The 13,609-nt window shown below is 42.5% G+C and overlaps 1 protein-coding gene across 1 annotated transcript; it reads right to left on the minus strand.

The window, feature by feature from the left end:
* Positions 1-986: 986 nt before the first annotated feature.
* LOC129117528 (C->U-editing enzyme APOBEC-1-like) lies at positions 987-6,463 on the minus strand. The gene is made up of 4 exons (XM_054628226.2): positions 6,391-6,463; positions 5,660-6,045; positions 3,759-3,877; positions 987-1,471 (listed from the first exon to the last, which is right to left on the minus strand). Exons 2-4 carry the CDS (start codon positions 6,036-6,038, stop codon positions 1,445-1,447), a joined length of 525 nt encoding a protein of 174 aa, XP_054484201.2. The 5' UTR covers positions 6,039-6,045; positions 6,391-6,463; the 3' UTR covers positions 987-1,444.
* Positions 6,464-13,609: the final 7,146 nt, after the last annotated feature.

Below are 13,609 nucleotides of genomic sequence, written 5' to 3' on the forward strand. Positions count from 1 at the left end.
AAATGCACTCTGGCAGATAAAACTAGTGTGAAAAACTTCATTGGGCTGACTTGGAACTGGCAAGCTTCCAAATGGACCAGAGAAAGTTTGTCCTCCTTCCTTCAGTGGAAAGGGCTGAGCCCTGGGCATGAATGGTTATGGACCCTGCTGCACTAAGCTGCATGTTGATCAAGTGATTTGATTGCTCCCTAAGTAAACAAGGAGCAAACACCATAATGTCCAGAAAGAGAGCATGTGACATCCAATATGAGGCCCTGGGCAGGGAGAAGAAAAGTTTAGCTGTGCTATACATTGTTTGGAGTTGTCTTATTTGTCCAACGTAGGAGACACTCCCCAGCCAGCTGTGCTCAGCCTTAGATACACTCCCACACTGTGGGAACTGGAGCTGCTTCCTCAGCCTGCAGCTTTTCTGGCTGTCTCAATAGTCTGCTAAACATCTGGAGATTTTTGCATGGCCAGAGGATGCTACAAGCATAAATAAACTGGAAGAGATGGGCACAGTTCCCATCAGCCCCTGCCTTGCTCTTCAAGCTATCATTTGTGCATGTTGTGGATCCCAGCATCAGCACATTCCCCAGTGGGATCACACAGTGGGCCTCCTGCTTGAAGAGGCTGGGAATCATGACACGTGGAGCTCCCCACATGATTCATTCAGATGATCTACATTTTTTGCTGTTCAAATTCAAAACTGCTGCAAGACCCAACACACCTGTATCTTCTTTTTGCCTTCTTCCAGTAGAGAGAGCTCAGAGCTTTCAAAATCTCCTATTTCACCATTCCACTCTGTGTTTCCAGCTGGAAAAGCAGAGACTTTTTACTTTGTTTCCCCAGTTTGCAATGAACACCTATGTCTCCAGAGTGTGGAACTACAAGGGAAGGATGTCTACCAATGAGTGGAACAAGAAAAGCAGTTTCCATAATGTAACATCTTCCCTTTTATTACACTGGTTTTACAGTCATAAATAAACTTTACACCCACAAATAAATCCTTAAAATGAAGTATTACTACAGCATTGCATAAATACTTTAATAGTATGAAATATATTCTGAAACATACACATGTAGCCATAAAAGTCATCTTCATAAGAAATTCTGAAAGCAAGAATGCATGGCTGATTACTTCTTTGGAACAGATCAGAGCATGAGATATATTACATGCTGGCCTCTCAAGAGGACACTTGCAGAATCTGATTGCAGAATCTGCAGATGTGGAAGGCCTGATTATGGGGCATGGTCTCCATCCCCACTTCCTGATGGCTTCTCATGTGCTCCTTCTGTTCTGTTCAATTCTTAGCAATGTCCAGACAGTGATAAGAGTCTTCTCTGGTGGCAGCAAGAAACTTAGCAAGGCTGCAGAAGAAAAGACTGCCAGGGACTGGCTTTTCTGGTCTTGAATTGATGCACAAACTGAGCTTGAAAGCATGGTGGTGAGGCTCATTAGCATTCAGTTTGCCAGAAATGGAGGAAGCCCCTAGGGAGGAAGAAAAAAAAAATTAAAATTTTGATACCAAAAGCTTAGGCTGTCTCTTCAGCATGATAGACAATTTGAAAATAAAGCATCTGCTCCAGGATATCACTCTGATCCTCCTTCAATGTGTTAACTAATCTCCCTCAAGATACATTTTTCCAGACAACAGGGTAGCACCTCATAATTTACTGCGCCATGTACGCCACTCCTAGAAATACAGACCATTTACAAACAGAAACATTTAAAAGGTGGCAGCTTACATAACTGAATGCAGGGGAAGTGGAGTTGGATCCTGTGGAAAGGCAGACTTTTTGGGGTGTTAGAAAGACCCCCCCAGAGGTTTCTAGTAGCACACAATGTTTGCAGCATGGCTAACTCCAAGGCTGGATCTGGCAGCTCAGAGGGAAGTTGTCAGGGTCTCCAGGGATGGAGGTGACAGCCTCTCCAGGTTCCAGTGCAGCACCATTGTCAGAAGAGACCTTTTCCTTCCATCCTGCTGGAATTTCCCTCACTGCAGCTTGTGTGTGTCACCTTGTTTTCTCTCTGTGCATCACTGAGGAGAGTTTGGCTATGTCTTTACTGCCTTTATGTAGTGGAAAACTGGAGTTTTTCACTAAGCTCCCACTTAGCCACCTTCTCTATAGGTCAAGGAAAGCCTGTTCACTCAGCCTCTCCTCGTAGGACAAGTGCCCCCATCCCTGCCCTTTGCAGTGGGACTCCACCAAATCCCCTCTGGTTCCTCAGTGTTTTTCTCCTGCCAGGGAGGCCAGGGCTTGATGCAACAGTGTGTATTTCTCTGGAGCACATGCCTGGAGCTCACTCACCTCATTACACCTCGGCATAATTAGTAAAACAGGGCAGGATGTTCAAAGGGGCTGAGCACACAGACATTTAGGTCGTAGTTAGAAGTACTGATGATGGGCCCTGTGCACATTCATTTGAGGGGTGGCTTGTGTTTAGTGAGACAGCAGGGCATTTGAGCAGGTGCCTGACTTCCAGCAGGCTTCCCAGCCAGCAGGACTCTGCAGAAATCACCAAGGTTGCCTTGCTGGGACAGGCAATTTGTTAGCTGGCTCTTTAAACCCGAGGCCTGAAGGGCAGATTCCCCTTGTACCGCTGTAGGTGACCGTGCTGAGTCAGCAGCAGTTTGTCAGCACCGAGGAGCCTTTAGCAGCCAGCTCTGCTCAGCCCCCAGCAGGCATCGCACCGTGCGCTGGATCGTGCGTAAGCTGCTAAATTATTTAATCATCTCAGGCATTAGGACACTCAGAAAGGCTGAAAGCCAAGGGGAAAACGTCTCCGAAACCATTACATTGCATAAAGCACTTTGTTAGATCAGCTGATTGACTGGATATTGCTACTGACTGCGTATCCTGTCACCTGAATGTCTTACTCAGGCAAGAAATGGAAAGGTCAGGTCTTGGGGTACTGAAAGTTCTGTGTAATGTTTGGGGTGGGTGGAACTGAAATGAAGTGAATGTGCACCTTTTCCTCAGCCAGAAATAAAACAAGGCAATCATAGCATCCTACAAACAGGTTAGGTTTGTGTCTATGACTCTAAATTCCTGCCAGCAGTTTTGTGCATCCCTTCCTCCACCTCCTGCCATCCATTCTGCACAGAGGGAGCAGTTCAAGCAAGAACTTGCTTGCCCCACAAAGGGTGGCTGAGTCCTACACTTTACTCCAGTCCTGGTCTTCTCTCCTGTTCAGTAAACCACTTCCTCTTTCTGAGTAGGATATCAGGCTGTACAAATAACTTCTGCAGTTGTATGGATTGCAAGAAAAATGGAAAGCAGATCTTGGTCATATTATACTCTAATATGTAAACTCTGATCCTGAAGGTAAATCCACCCATCTGGGCTTTTGAACTTGCTCAGAACTTAACTGAAATCCATGGCCCTGTTCTGAGGCAAAAAGAGAATACTTGAATCACGATTACAGAGCTGAAGGAGCTTCTGGGGTCAAATAGGTCTGATAAGCTGAAAGCTAATGAACTGGTAGCCGAATCATGCAAAGGGTTGAAATAATGTACCCTTTCCTTAGTTAAAATCTGAGAGTAGTGCTTAGTCTCTTCTCTTTGCTCCTGTGCAAAAAGGTACAATGTAGCAGCACAGTCCTCTGGCAATCTCTTGCCTGCTTGCCTCTCTGTTTAGGCAGCTTCAAACCTATGCTTATTTTTCCTACTATCATTTCTGCTAACACCATTGCTGGGATCATCCAAATCTCCTTTTCCTTCGATTTTTTGCATTTATTTTTGCTCTTGATGTTTTTTTTTCAGGTGTCTACTTACCAAAAAGATATGTAAGAGTTCTATGCTATTCAGAATGAAGTATAAAGTGACGTTCTGGGGCCAATAATCGTCTTCTCCAGGTTGGTATGCAACAAAATTTCTCCAGCAGTACCTGTAATCTAAGAAAAGAGATACCCAGTCACTCTTGATGAAAAGATGCCCAGTTCTTTCTTTATTAACATGTCATTGAGTCATTTGTTTCTCAGTAAGAATACAGTAAAGGACAAAGATATTCATACAAGGTGTGCACAAATAATGACACAAATAAGTTAGTGGAAAGGGGAACCAAAACTTTACAGAGTAGCCATATGTCTAAAAATGAATTGCCAGAGAGAGAAATTGATCATTGTGGTGGCTTGGGTAACCCTTATCACAAATAGCATGCTCTGGCATCAAGCCAAGAGAGAAGGAATGAGCAAGTGGCAGGAGTGAAAAGGGAAGTGGGACATGCAGTCAGAGCTGGTCAGGCTCTCATTTTGGCAGCCTTGTGCTTGAGAACACAGCTTTGGTAAGACAAGTTGCTTCAATCATGAATCTGTCTGACTTATCCAAATGATCAGGGAAAAGCTGGAGTGAACACTCTAACATTTAGTAGTTTCATACTGATCTTAGTGTTGATATGATGGCCAGAGCTTCTGACAATGCTCTGGTGCTATAATCCCAGAGACAGCGCCCCCAATATAAGTAATGTCCTTTAAGATTACATTTGATCTGGTGGGTTTCATAGCTCCACACTCCAGTGGTAAATATCCACACAGGAGTGTGAGGTTCATCTCTTCAAATATACTTTCCTTTTTGTGAGCTGGACTGTTTTTACAAACATCACCAAGCAAGCAAGATACACACACAAAAAGGCAAGACACGTGCAAGATACATCTTCTGTGATGCATCATCTGAAAGTGTCCTTTAGACAAGTTTCCTACTCTTCTCCAGCTACCAAGGGAAATCAATTACTTGATGCAGCTGGCAAGCTGATCTGCATGTGCATTCTAGGAGGGACAGGATTTTACACTGTATATAAAGGAGGTGTGGAGAGCTAGAGAAACCTCCAGCCCTTCATCTTCAGATTTGGCAAGAGGAAATGACCATGCTGGTCCTGATGCTCTACAGGACTGGGGAAGAAATAAGGCAGAAGAGAGTGACATTTTTGCACTCACTAATCCTCCCTGTAATATGTAATGTAAAATAATTCATGCTTAGGGGGAAAATGTATAAAAAGCAAAATTGTAAAATAAATTAAACATCCAACGAGCCTCTGACCACGGACAGCCCAGAGACAGATTACCACATGGAAGTTGCGACACTCCTGGTGGCAGCAGGAAAGAATGCCTCGTTAACAAGTAAAAAGACGTGGCTGGTGCGGAGATGGGCTTCTCCTGGAACCACTCAGGAGCACCCAAGGACCATCAGTACTTGGTAAGTGTCATCAATCAAGATAACAGAAGTCATCAAGAACATACATCTGAATACCCAACTTCTGACATGATCTGCGCCCCCCACCACCCAAGAAACAGCAATTGTCCAACCCTGCACAGTGAAAAGAAACTTCATGCATATGCGGGGGGACAAAAGAAATCGGGGCACCTCTGCCTCAGGCAGAAAAACCTGTATAAAGCAGCCTTGCTGGAAACGGCATGTGTGAACAGAGGGAGGTCGATGCGATAGAGGTCGGGTCTTGGTTCACCCAGCGCCGATCCCAGGATCGACGCTGACTCTGACTGTGGCTTTCGAGGACCACGTTTTCAGTCGTGAAAATAAAATCTTTTGCATTTACTAATTTGGCTTTCTTGTTGATCATTTATAACACTCCCCAAAACCAGTCATCACCTCTGTTACAAACTAAGAGTGCACATAATCCCAGAACTTTCAATCCACACTTAGACAAAGAGTATCTGGGTTACCTTCAAGGTTCATGATACGTATAGTGACTCCATTCATCATCAGGTTGCAGAGACCTTGTCGGTTCCGGATATCGAGGTGCCTGAACAGCTTGGCTGCATATATTACCAAGGTCACGTTAGGGTGTGATCTCAGGAACTCCAGAATCCTTCTGCAGCAGTTTCCACAGGGACTAGTTGAAAGGAACCAGGTGATGGAGCAAGGAGTTTGTGGCCTTCTATTGAAATGATTTTCCAGGAAGTTGACTTCAGCATGTTGTTCATGATTGTTCAAGCACCAGTTCCTCCAGATGGAACCTCTTCTCCACCTGAGTTCATACAGCAGGTACACCCGTCCATTTTGTGTAGGTGAATAATTTCTTTGGAAGTCTCTTGGCTGCATCTTCCACCTGAAGAAGAGTACCAGCAGTACTGTGATCCCAGCACTTCAATGATGTTTGGACTCCCACTCCCAGCTTTTTCTATCAGAAATGAGCAGCTTGAGGAAGGTTGTGATTTAGCAATCTAGAACTGGAATTTGATGAAAATTTCAGAACACCCCAGCACTCCTCAAGAGCTGTTGGGTGGGTAAGCAAACTCATCGCCACTCAGAGATCAGCACCGGTCAAAGCAGTAAGGCAACTGGAAAAGGAAGATTGAGGAAACGGATAGTAAGAATAAAACAAGGCAAAAAGCTGTCTCTGGAAATTGCCAAATTGCCAGGCAGCAGTGAGCGACAGAGCTACACCTCTTACCCTTGGTTGTTCTCTCTGGATGATGGACCTGTGTAGAAAAGATTTGTGAGTTGCTGAGGAAAGCACGTCAGAAAACAAAATTTCCTCTACCCTTTCTGTCCAGACCCCTTTCAGTTGTATACACACCCTCTCAAATCTCTTTTCTCTAAAAGGGGTCAATAAGTAATCACAGCAAAGCAGGATAGGCACTCTGGGATGCAGGAGGTGTGGACTCCTACCTGGAAGTTGAACTTGATGGGGGTTTAAACTATCTTGTACATGAATCCTTGCTCAGTTTAGCACATTATGGTTGATTGTGTAAATACTCAAATTTAAATTCCCTGATTTCAGCTGTACTGAATCTGTTTTTCCCTGACTAATCAAAGAACAGAATCAAATGTCTTATCCCTTTAAATCTTCCAAACCATTTCTATGAGAACAGGCAAAGCTTGAGCCATTTTCTCATTGGTACTCATAATCTTGGCGATCCAAACAAAAACATTTCCACAACCAACTTCCCATCTTTACTTAATCTGAAAGTTTCTAAAAAACTCAAAAAAAAAAAATTGCCAAGGAAAAAAATACCGGTACAGAAAGGAGGGTAACAAATACATACAGGGTGGCAACACAGCCCTGCCTGATTATACATATTTTATCTTCCATAGTGGCAAGCAACTTTGGCCCCATGACTTACTCATCCCTTCCCAGCTGAGGGTGTAGAGGAAAACAGTTGCAGGTGATCATGGCTACTTATTTATTTTGTAAAAATCCATCAATAGGAAACTTAAGGATCTATGAATTGTCATTTTATTTGATAAAATATTCTTTTTTAATTTTAAGTATATATAAAAGAAAATTAATTATTTTTATTTTTAATTTTTGTTTTTATGAATTATACATAATATAATAAAGATTTCTTTTTAAATATCCTTAGAATTAAGATAGTAAAGGCATTTTTCTGCAGCTTAGCTCCTGAAGATGAGAAATTCTGAATTATACAGAGTAAAATTACATTTTAACATGAAGAAAATAGTTTTCCACATCAACAGAGACATGATCAACTACTCGCACAGCCTTATTGCCCTCTTTCTTTAAGACTATTCCAGTTATTTATCACAATGAAAATAAAATAGATTAATACATAAGCTAACTAAATTGCTCCATTCTTAAATGCCTTTGAGATATCTTTTCTCAGTAAAAGTTCTTTTGGATTTTGAATTCTTCCTGCCATACCTAGATTAACAAAATTACATTAATAGTTTGAGGATGGATCCAAGACTCAAGATCCAGTAATGTATTCAAAGACATAAAACACAAATCCACATCTGTCTCCTATGTATCCTCGTGCCAACAACACACATTTGTGTCTACACTCCAGTTCTTTAGATACAACTACAGTAAATTTCTTGATTATCGAGAAATAGGCCCACCTTTCACATAAATGTACTTACCTCTGGCACTGACAGCAGCCATGGGTATTTCTGGATTTGTGTATTGCCTCCAGGGAGACTGGTGTGCGTTTATAAGCGTTACATTAGTTTCAGTTTCTATTCCTGAATCATAATACTGATCTTTGGGCCCTATTAATGCTGCTGATTAGCTGAGCATTTCCTTATGGTGACTTTCTTCACACTTGTACTATCCAGCTGGCTGAAGCTGAAAGCAAGCCCCTGGCAGCAAAGAACTGCAAATGGGGGTGATCCCACTCAGAAACTGATCTGGCCTTGAGTACCCCTCAGGTACCTAACAGGTGAGCCACTTTTTGAAGTGCAAACAGAAATTACATTTCTTTTTAAACTCTGGCTCCAGAACAGAATAGCAAATCTTCTCTAGTCACCCCAATATGATGAGAGAGAAAAATATCTATACAAATGGCATCAAGCCACACAGCTGTGGCATGGCACGTCACTTCTCTGACACACAGATGCCACGAGGAAGTTGAGCAGAGCCCAGTGGAAAGAGTAAACAGAAGACTTCATGTGCAGAACCCGCGAGCCTGTGGAACTGCAGCAGGTGATGGTGGTCACTGCCATTTCCCTTGGTGAGACTTCTCCTGTGGAGTTCCAAGGACTGCTCACACCCCTTTGAGCCTGAGTCCTCACAGAATCAAGCAGACACTCCATGTGTGTGACCTCTGAGCTGTGGTCAGTGACCGGGCAGCCACTCTCAGGCTGACTCTAAGCAAGCTTCTCACCATCCAGGAGAGTTTGGAAGTGGACACCTTGTTGTGAGGGAACATCCCGATATTTTTGAAATATCAAAACTGAGAAGATCTCTGTACTCATGTGGACACTGAGAGCAAGACATGAGCCACCTGTGGAGTATCTGCAGAAGCTATTGGTCATGATATCAGTTCACTGATGCAAATAGAAGAGGCATTTTCCAGTGCCCCGAGAAATCTGCTCAGCATTATGAACTGGGCATCACCTTACTGTGATCAGTTCTGTAACTCTCACAAGATGCAGCAAAAGAATATTTCCCATTTAACCTGAAAAATTACTGAAATTAATTTAATAAATAATAAAACTAGCTAATAAAACTAATAAAACTAGCTGGTTTCTAGTGAGAAGCTTTTCTCTGACACCCAAAACTGGCTTGCAGAGGAAAGGGATTACAAAAGAATTCTTCACATGCCTTAGGTAGTATCAGTCTCTGTCACTCACAGTTTTTTCTGGTTTTGTGACACAATTATTTTTGGCCTGATGCACGATGTAGAGATTGCCTTCCTTGGTGCCAAGCTGGATGTGGGATTTTAAAGCTAAGGGAGTGATTTATTTGTATTCTTTGCAGCAAGCTCTCCGTATTCTGTTGTTAAAAAGTGTTTAGTTTTCCACCAGGGCAGAAAAAAACCTGGAAGTGTACACGAATGGTGAAGTTCAGAGGGAGTGGGGATTCAGGCACTGGCAGGACTCTCTGTCGAGGAGAAGAGTGGTTGTGGCAGGTCATCTGGCAGTGCCAACACAGAGTCTGCCCTCTTCTGCTGCAAGGTAACTCCTCACTTCTCAGCACAGAACTGTTCCCTGGTGGTTGCATTATTTCCTGCCATAGAAGAGTGAAGGGGAGAAACTCAAACACTCAAGAGATTGTTGAAACAAAACCGTGATTGACTAATATGGTTTTGAGCTCATGGGTGTGATTCTCAGTGAGAGAGGAATGCTTTGGTGCTGTAGAACTCCCTTCATTGCCCTATCCTTACAGTACATATTTACAAATAAGCAGGGGTGAATTAGGCTTAGAGATGATTAGTCTGATTAGTCTGAAAGGACTGGCTTGATTAGCAGCAGTAGTTCCTGACTGAAAACCAGCAATGTGCCACAGAAAGTGGAGAAGGAAAAATGCCCGAGCAAGCAATCAGCAATGCAACACTTTCAGGTGTTTGCAGGAAGCTGAATGTGCTGTATGAGATGGTGAAAAGCCAGAATGAAAAAAAAAATTGGAAATATTGCTCTGTTAGCCTAATGTGAGAAGACTAATCCCTTCCCAATTCAGTCGTTTCTTTAACCCAAATAAAATCAGGAAGACAAGGTTCCCACACAAGTGAATTTTCATACTTCTAGAAGAACTTGCACATTCTGTTTGTGGGGACTAGGCTTCAGTGAGTCAAGAGGAGGATGAAGACCTTCATAAGGATCATACAACTAGGTGGGAAACCTATTCTTTGATTTTATGAGCAACCAGCAGCAATCCAGTATCCCTTTAAATTGCTACATGCCTGTAGCAAGGGTTATCTATATAGGTGGAGTCTTGTATTACTCAAACAACTGTGGTAAAAATTTTTATTCTACTTCTCATGCAGTTAATTATGTGCCCTTACAGAAACTGCTTAAGGTAATGTAAGAGATGAATGCAGAGGTGGCTTGTGATGCTGAGCTATTGGTAACATCTGAATATATCTCAACCACTCCAGGAAAAGGATTTTTTTTTTTAATAACCACCACTCTCATTTGTATGCCCTGTGAACCTGAATGCATTTTGGAGGAACATACACAGCAAAGGGTACATAGAATGGTAGACAGACACTTTCTCATGCCTCCTTTAAACACCAGCTTCCTTAGACCTTCATGAGACTATTCCCTTTGGTGGTAGTAGAGACATGCTGTATATATATGATGAGTTTCAACAGGGAAAATAAACTAAAAGCATCACAGTTTCTTCAGAACATTTTACAAAGGGCCTCCAGGATGCACACTGGGTGACAAAGAGGTGGACAGAGCATCAGGGAGCTAGGTCTCTTCAGATGTCTCCCAGAAAAGAGATTGCAGCAAAGCAGGTCTGCAGCATGACTATTACACTCCCTTTTCTCAAGCATCTTTTAGCTTACCTGACACTCAAAACCCAAGATGTGCATCTGGTAAAAAATTTGGGCTCAGACAGAGTCCTAGAAATGGAAACATATGGAAGAAATTTAGGAAGATGGACAGGTTAGAGGAGAAAGAAGAGCACAGAAGGAAAGTTAAATCAGACATCAAAGAAGACAAAAAGGGACAAGGCTTGAATCAGCTAAAATCCTTATTTGCAAATCGCTGAGGATTTTACAGGTGGCGAGCTTTTTATTCTCTAGCTGGATGATCTATTGGAAAGAGGTGAGAATCACCAAATGGAAGTCTGGAAGCAAAGAGGAAGGTTAAATTTAAATGTGACAAAATCCTGGGGCTTATGCCACAGAGGCTTAGGTCTCAGCCTCCACTAACAGGCTGCCTCCTGGACTTAATTTGAAATGGTAAATCCTGTGTTAGTTCAAGTGTTCTGCTGCCGACACGTTTGACAGTAAAAGGAAAATCCACTGTGTGTTTACTTGGATTTAATGGAGTTTTCTCAGTAGGTATCTATATTTTTTTTATGGAAAGAAAAACCACACAGAGCCTTTTGAGATTTATTCTGTGACCTCCACATTTAAAGAAGGCTAAAATGTGTTTATCTGTGAACCTATGAGCTCACACTCATGAAGATGCTTACAGATATTTACAGATATGTGTATGCACAATAATGCAATAATGCCTATAAAAACAAGCTTGTAGATACACAAATACACCTCCTTGGCAGCATATTACTTTGCAACTCTGATAAGCACACCCACCCATAACTCTTTTATCTCTCCCAGTACCTTTGCTTTCATTTTTTCTGCAGTCTGCACAGAGTCACCACACTTTACTGAGACTCTTGCTCAGCCTCCATGTGTGGAAACCGAAACACAAGAGGTTAAGATAACTCGTGGCACCCTGCCACTGCTGGGTGAGCTTTATGAGGCTGACTCTGAACAGTGAAGTGGAATGGCAGCCAGCCACAAGGATGTGCAGGCAGAGCTCTGATGCAGGCAAATTGAAAAATTATTGGCTGGTGGGAAGGGCTTATCTGCATGCTTATTTGGGTAACAAAACATCCTGATATCCTTGTAATAGAATTCTTTCACAACTGGTGAGGTTGTAGAAATTTCCCAGCTCATTAAAGATACTTCATGAGGAGTCAGTGTGAAAAGAAAAAGCTGCAAGTAAACATATCCTGTTTTACTTATCTATTTTGGAAAGTTTTTCTACTCTAAGCAGTCCTTCTACAGTCTTCTCACCCTACTTTGAGTCACAGAAGTTCGATATATTTATCTTTCTGATTTTGCTTCCTTTCTGTGTCTTTGTTTCAATGCACACACTCTGTCAAAGTACAAAGCAGAACAAGTACCCCAAACCCTGTGGGGATTAGTGCCCATGCCCTGCTTGAGAGCCTGAGTCAGTCATCACACAACCACCAGAGTTTTAAATATGAGGGGGGATCAAATAACCCAGTGGACTTCACTTGAGAGAAAGCAATGATTTTCTATGGGTTGTACCAAGGAGAGTGTTCAGAGCAGCTCTAGGAACTTGCAGCTCTGAGATTTTTCTTTTCTAAGCACTAAGGGATAGCTCAATGACAATATATGGTTAAACTCTCTCCAAAATTCACCCAGAAAACGCAGCTGTCATGGGAGGCAAAACCTCCATCAAAAGCAGAAAATAGCTACCAGGACCAGGCATTGCAACCATTGGGCACCATCAAGGATGGAGTTAATTTTCTTCATTCCAGTCCATATCAGTTTCCTGGGCAGTGTGTCAGTGGAAGCCACAAGTGAGGGTGGGCAAGATAACCCTTTTTTTTTTTTTTTTTTTTTAGGTCCTCAGGGCCCCAAGAGGCACAGACCATAATAATTGTTTTGTTCTTTTTTTATTGTGAAAACAATTTGGGGTACTTTGCTCATGACCTTGGAATGTCACAAGCTTGCTTTGAACAAAAGCTGGTTGTGATGTGAACGGGCTGAAAGCCAACAGGACAGTGTAAACAAGGACTAAGGAAGATGAGCCTTGGCACTGACAGGGCATCAACAACCACCCCCAAAGCTGCTGGGAAGATTATACTCTGATACCCTTTGTTTGGCAGACTGTGCCAGCAACTAGTTAGATTGGAGACTGAAAGGGAAACACTTGGTCCACTTTATACATTTTGTTCAGCAGTTTCACATCATCTGTGTTTCTCTTTCCCAGCCCCCCACAGCAACTTGTGTGATCAGTTTTCCCTGCCTCTTTAAAAACATCTTAAAAGCACAAGGAGTTTCCTTCCAGTGGATACATCTACTGACCCAGTTCCAGGATGGACTTGTAAATAAAAATAATTACTTACTTCTTTTAGCTATCTGAGTGGAGATGCTGAAATGCTATAACCATGGGTACTGTAATTATCATTCCACAGTCACACCTCTTGGTGTATGGGGGATTTGCTTCTGTTGAACAGAGCATCTGTGGATTTTTGAAGCTGCATTTTAAAATCAAGTGCTGCTCTTGGTTACATGTCAGAGCTCCCACTGAAACAGTGGGAAATCCTCTAGGTTAGCACAGTCTTTCTAATGTAGACTAGTGTTTCAGTGATTCATGATGAGACATTATTACAGCAAGAAATGACTCTTACTGTGATTAGGTAATCAGTTTAAAACAAGTGCTTATTTACATGGCTAACTATAAGATTTTGGAATGTTCTGCTCCAGTAAACTGTGGATGCAGATGGCAGGACAGGATGAAACTAGGTCTATATATGGACACTAAATGTGAGACGCAGGGTTCCCAAATGCAGTCGTTGTGGGTATTGAGGTAGTGGGACAGATAATGACAAATCACAGCTGGTGGCCAGGATTGCCTGCTCTCTGTGAAAAACAGCCCCTCTGTCACTGCTAGATACAGTGTCTGCACTGTGCTTTCTGCCCTGATGGGGCATCTTCTGT

The sequence above is a fragment of the Agelaius phoeniceus genome, chromosome 2, assembly GCF_051311805.1.
Source record: "Agelaius phoeniceus isolate bAgePho1 chromosome 2, bAgePho1.hap1, whole genome shotgun sequence".
In the NCBI taxonomy this organism is placed as follows: Eukaryota; Metazoa; Chordata; class Aves; order Passeriformes; family Icteridae; genus Agelaius; species Agelaius phoeniceus.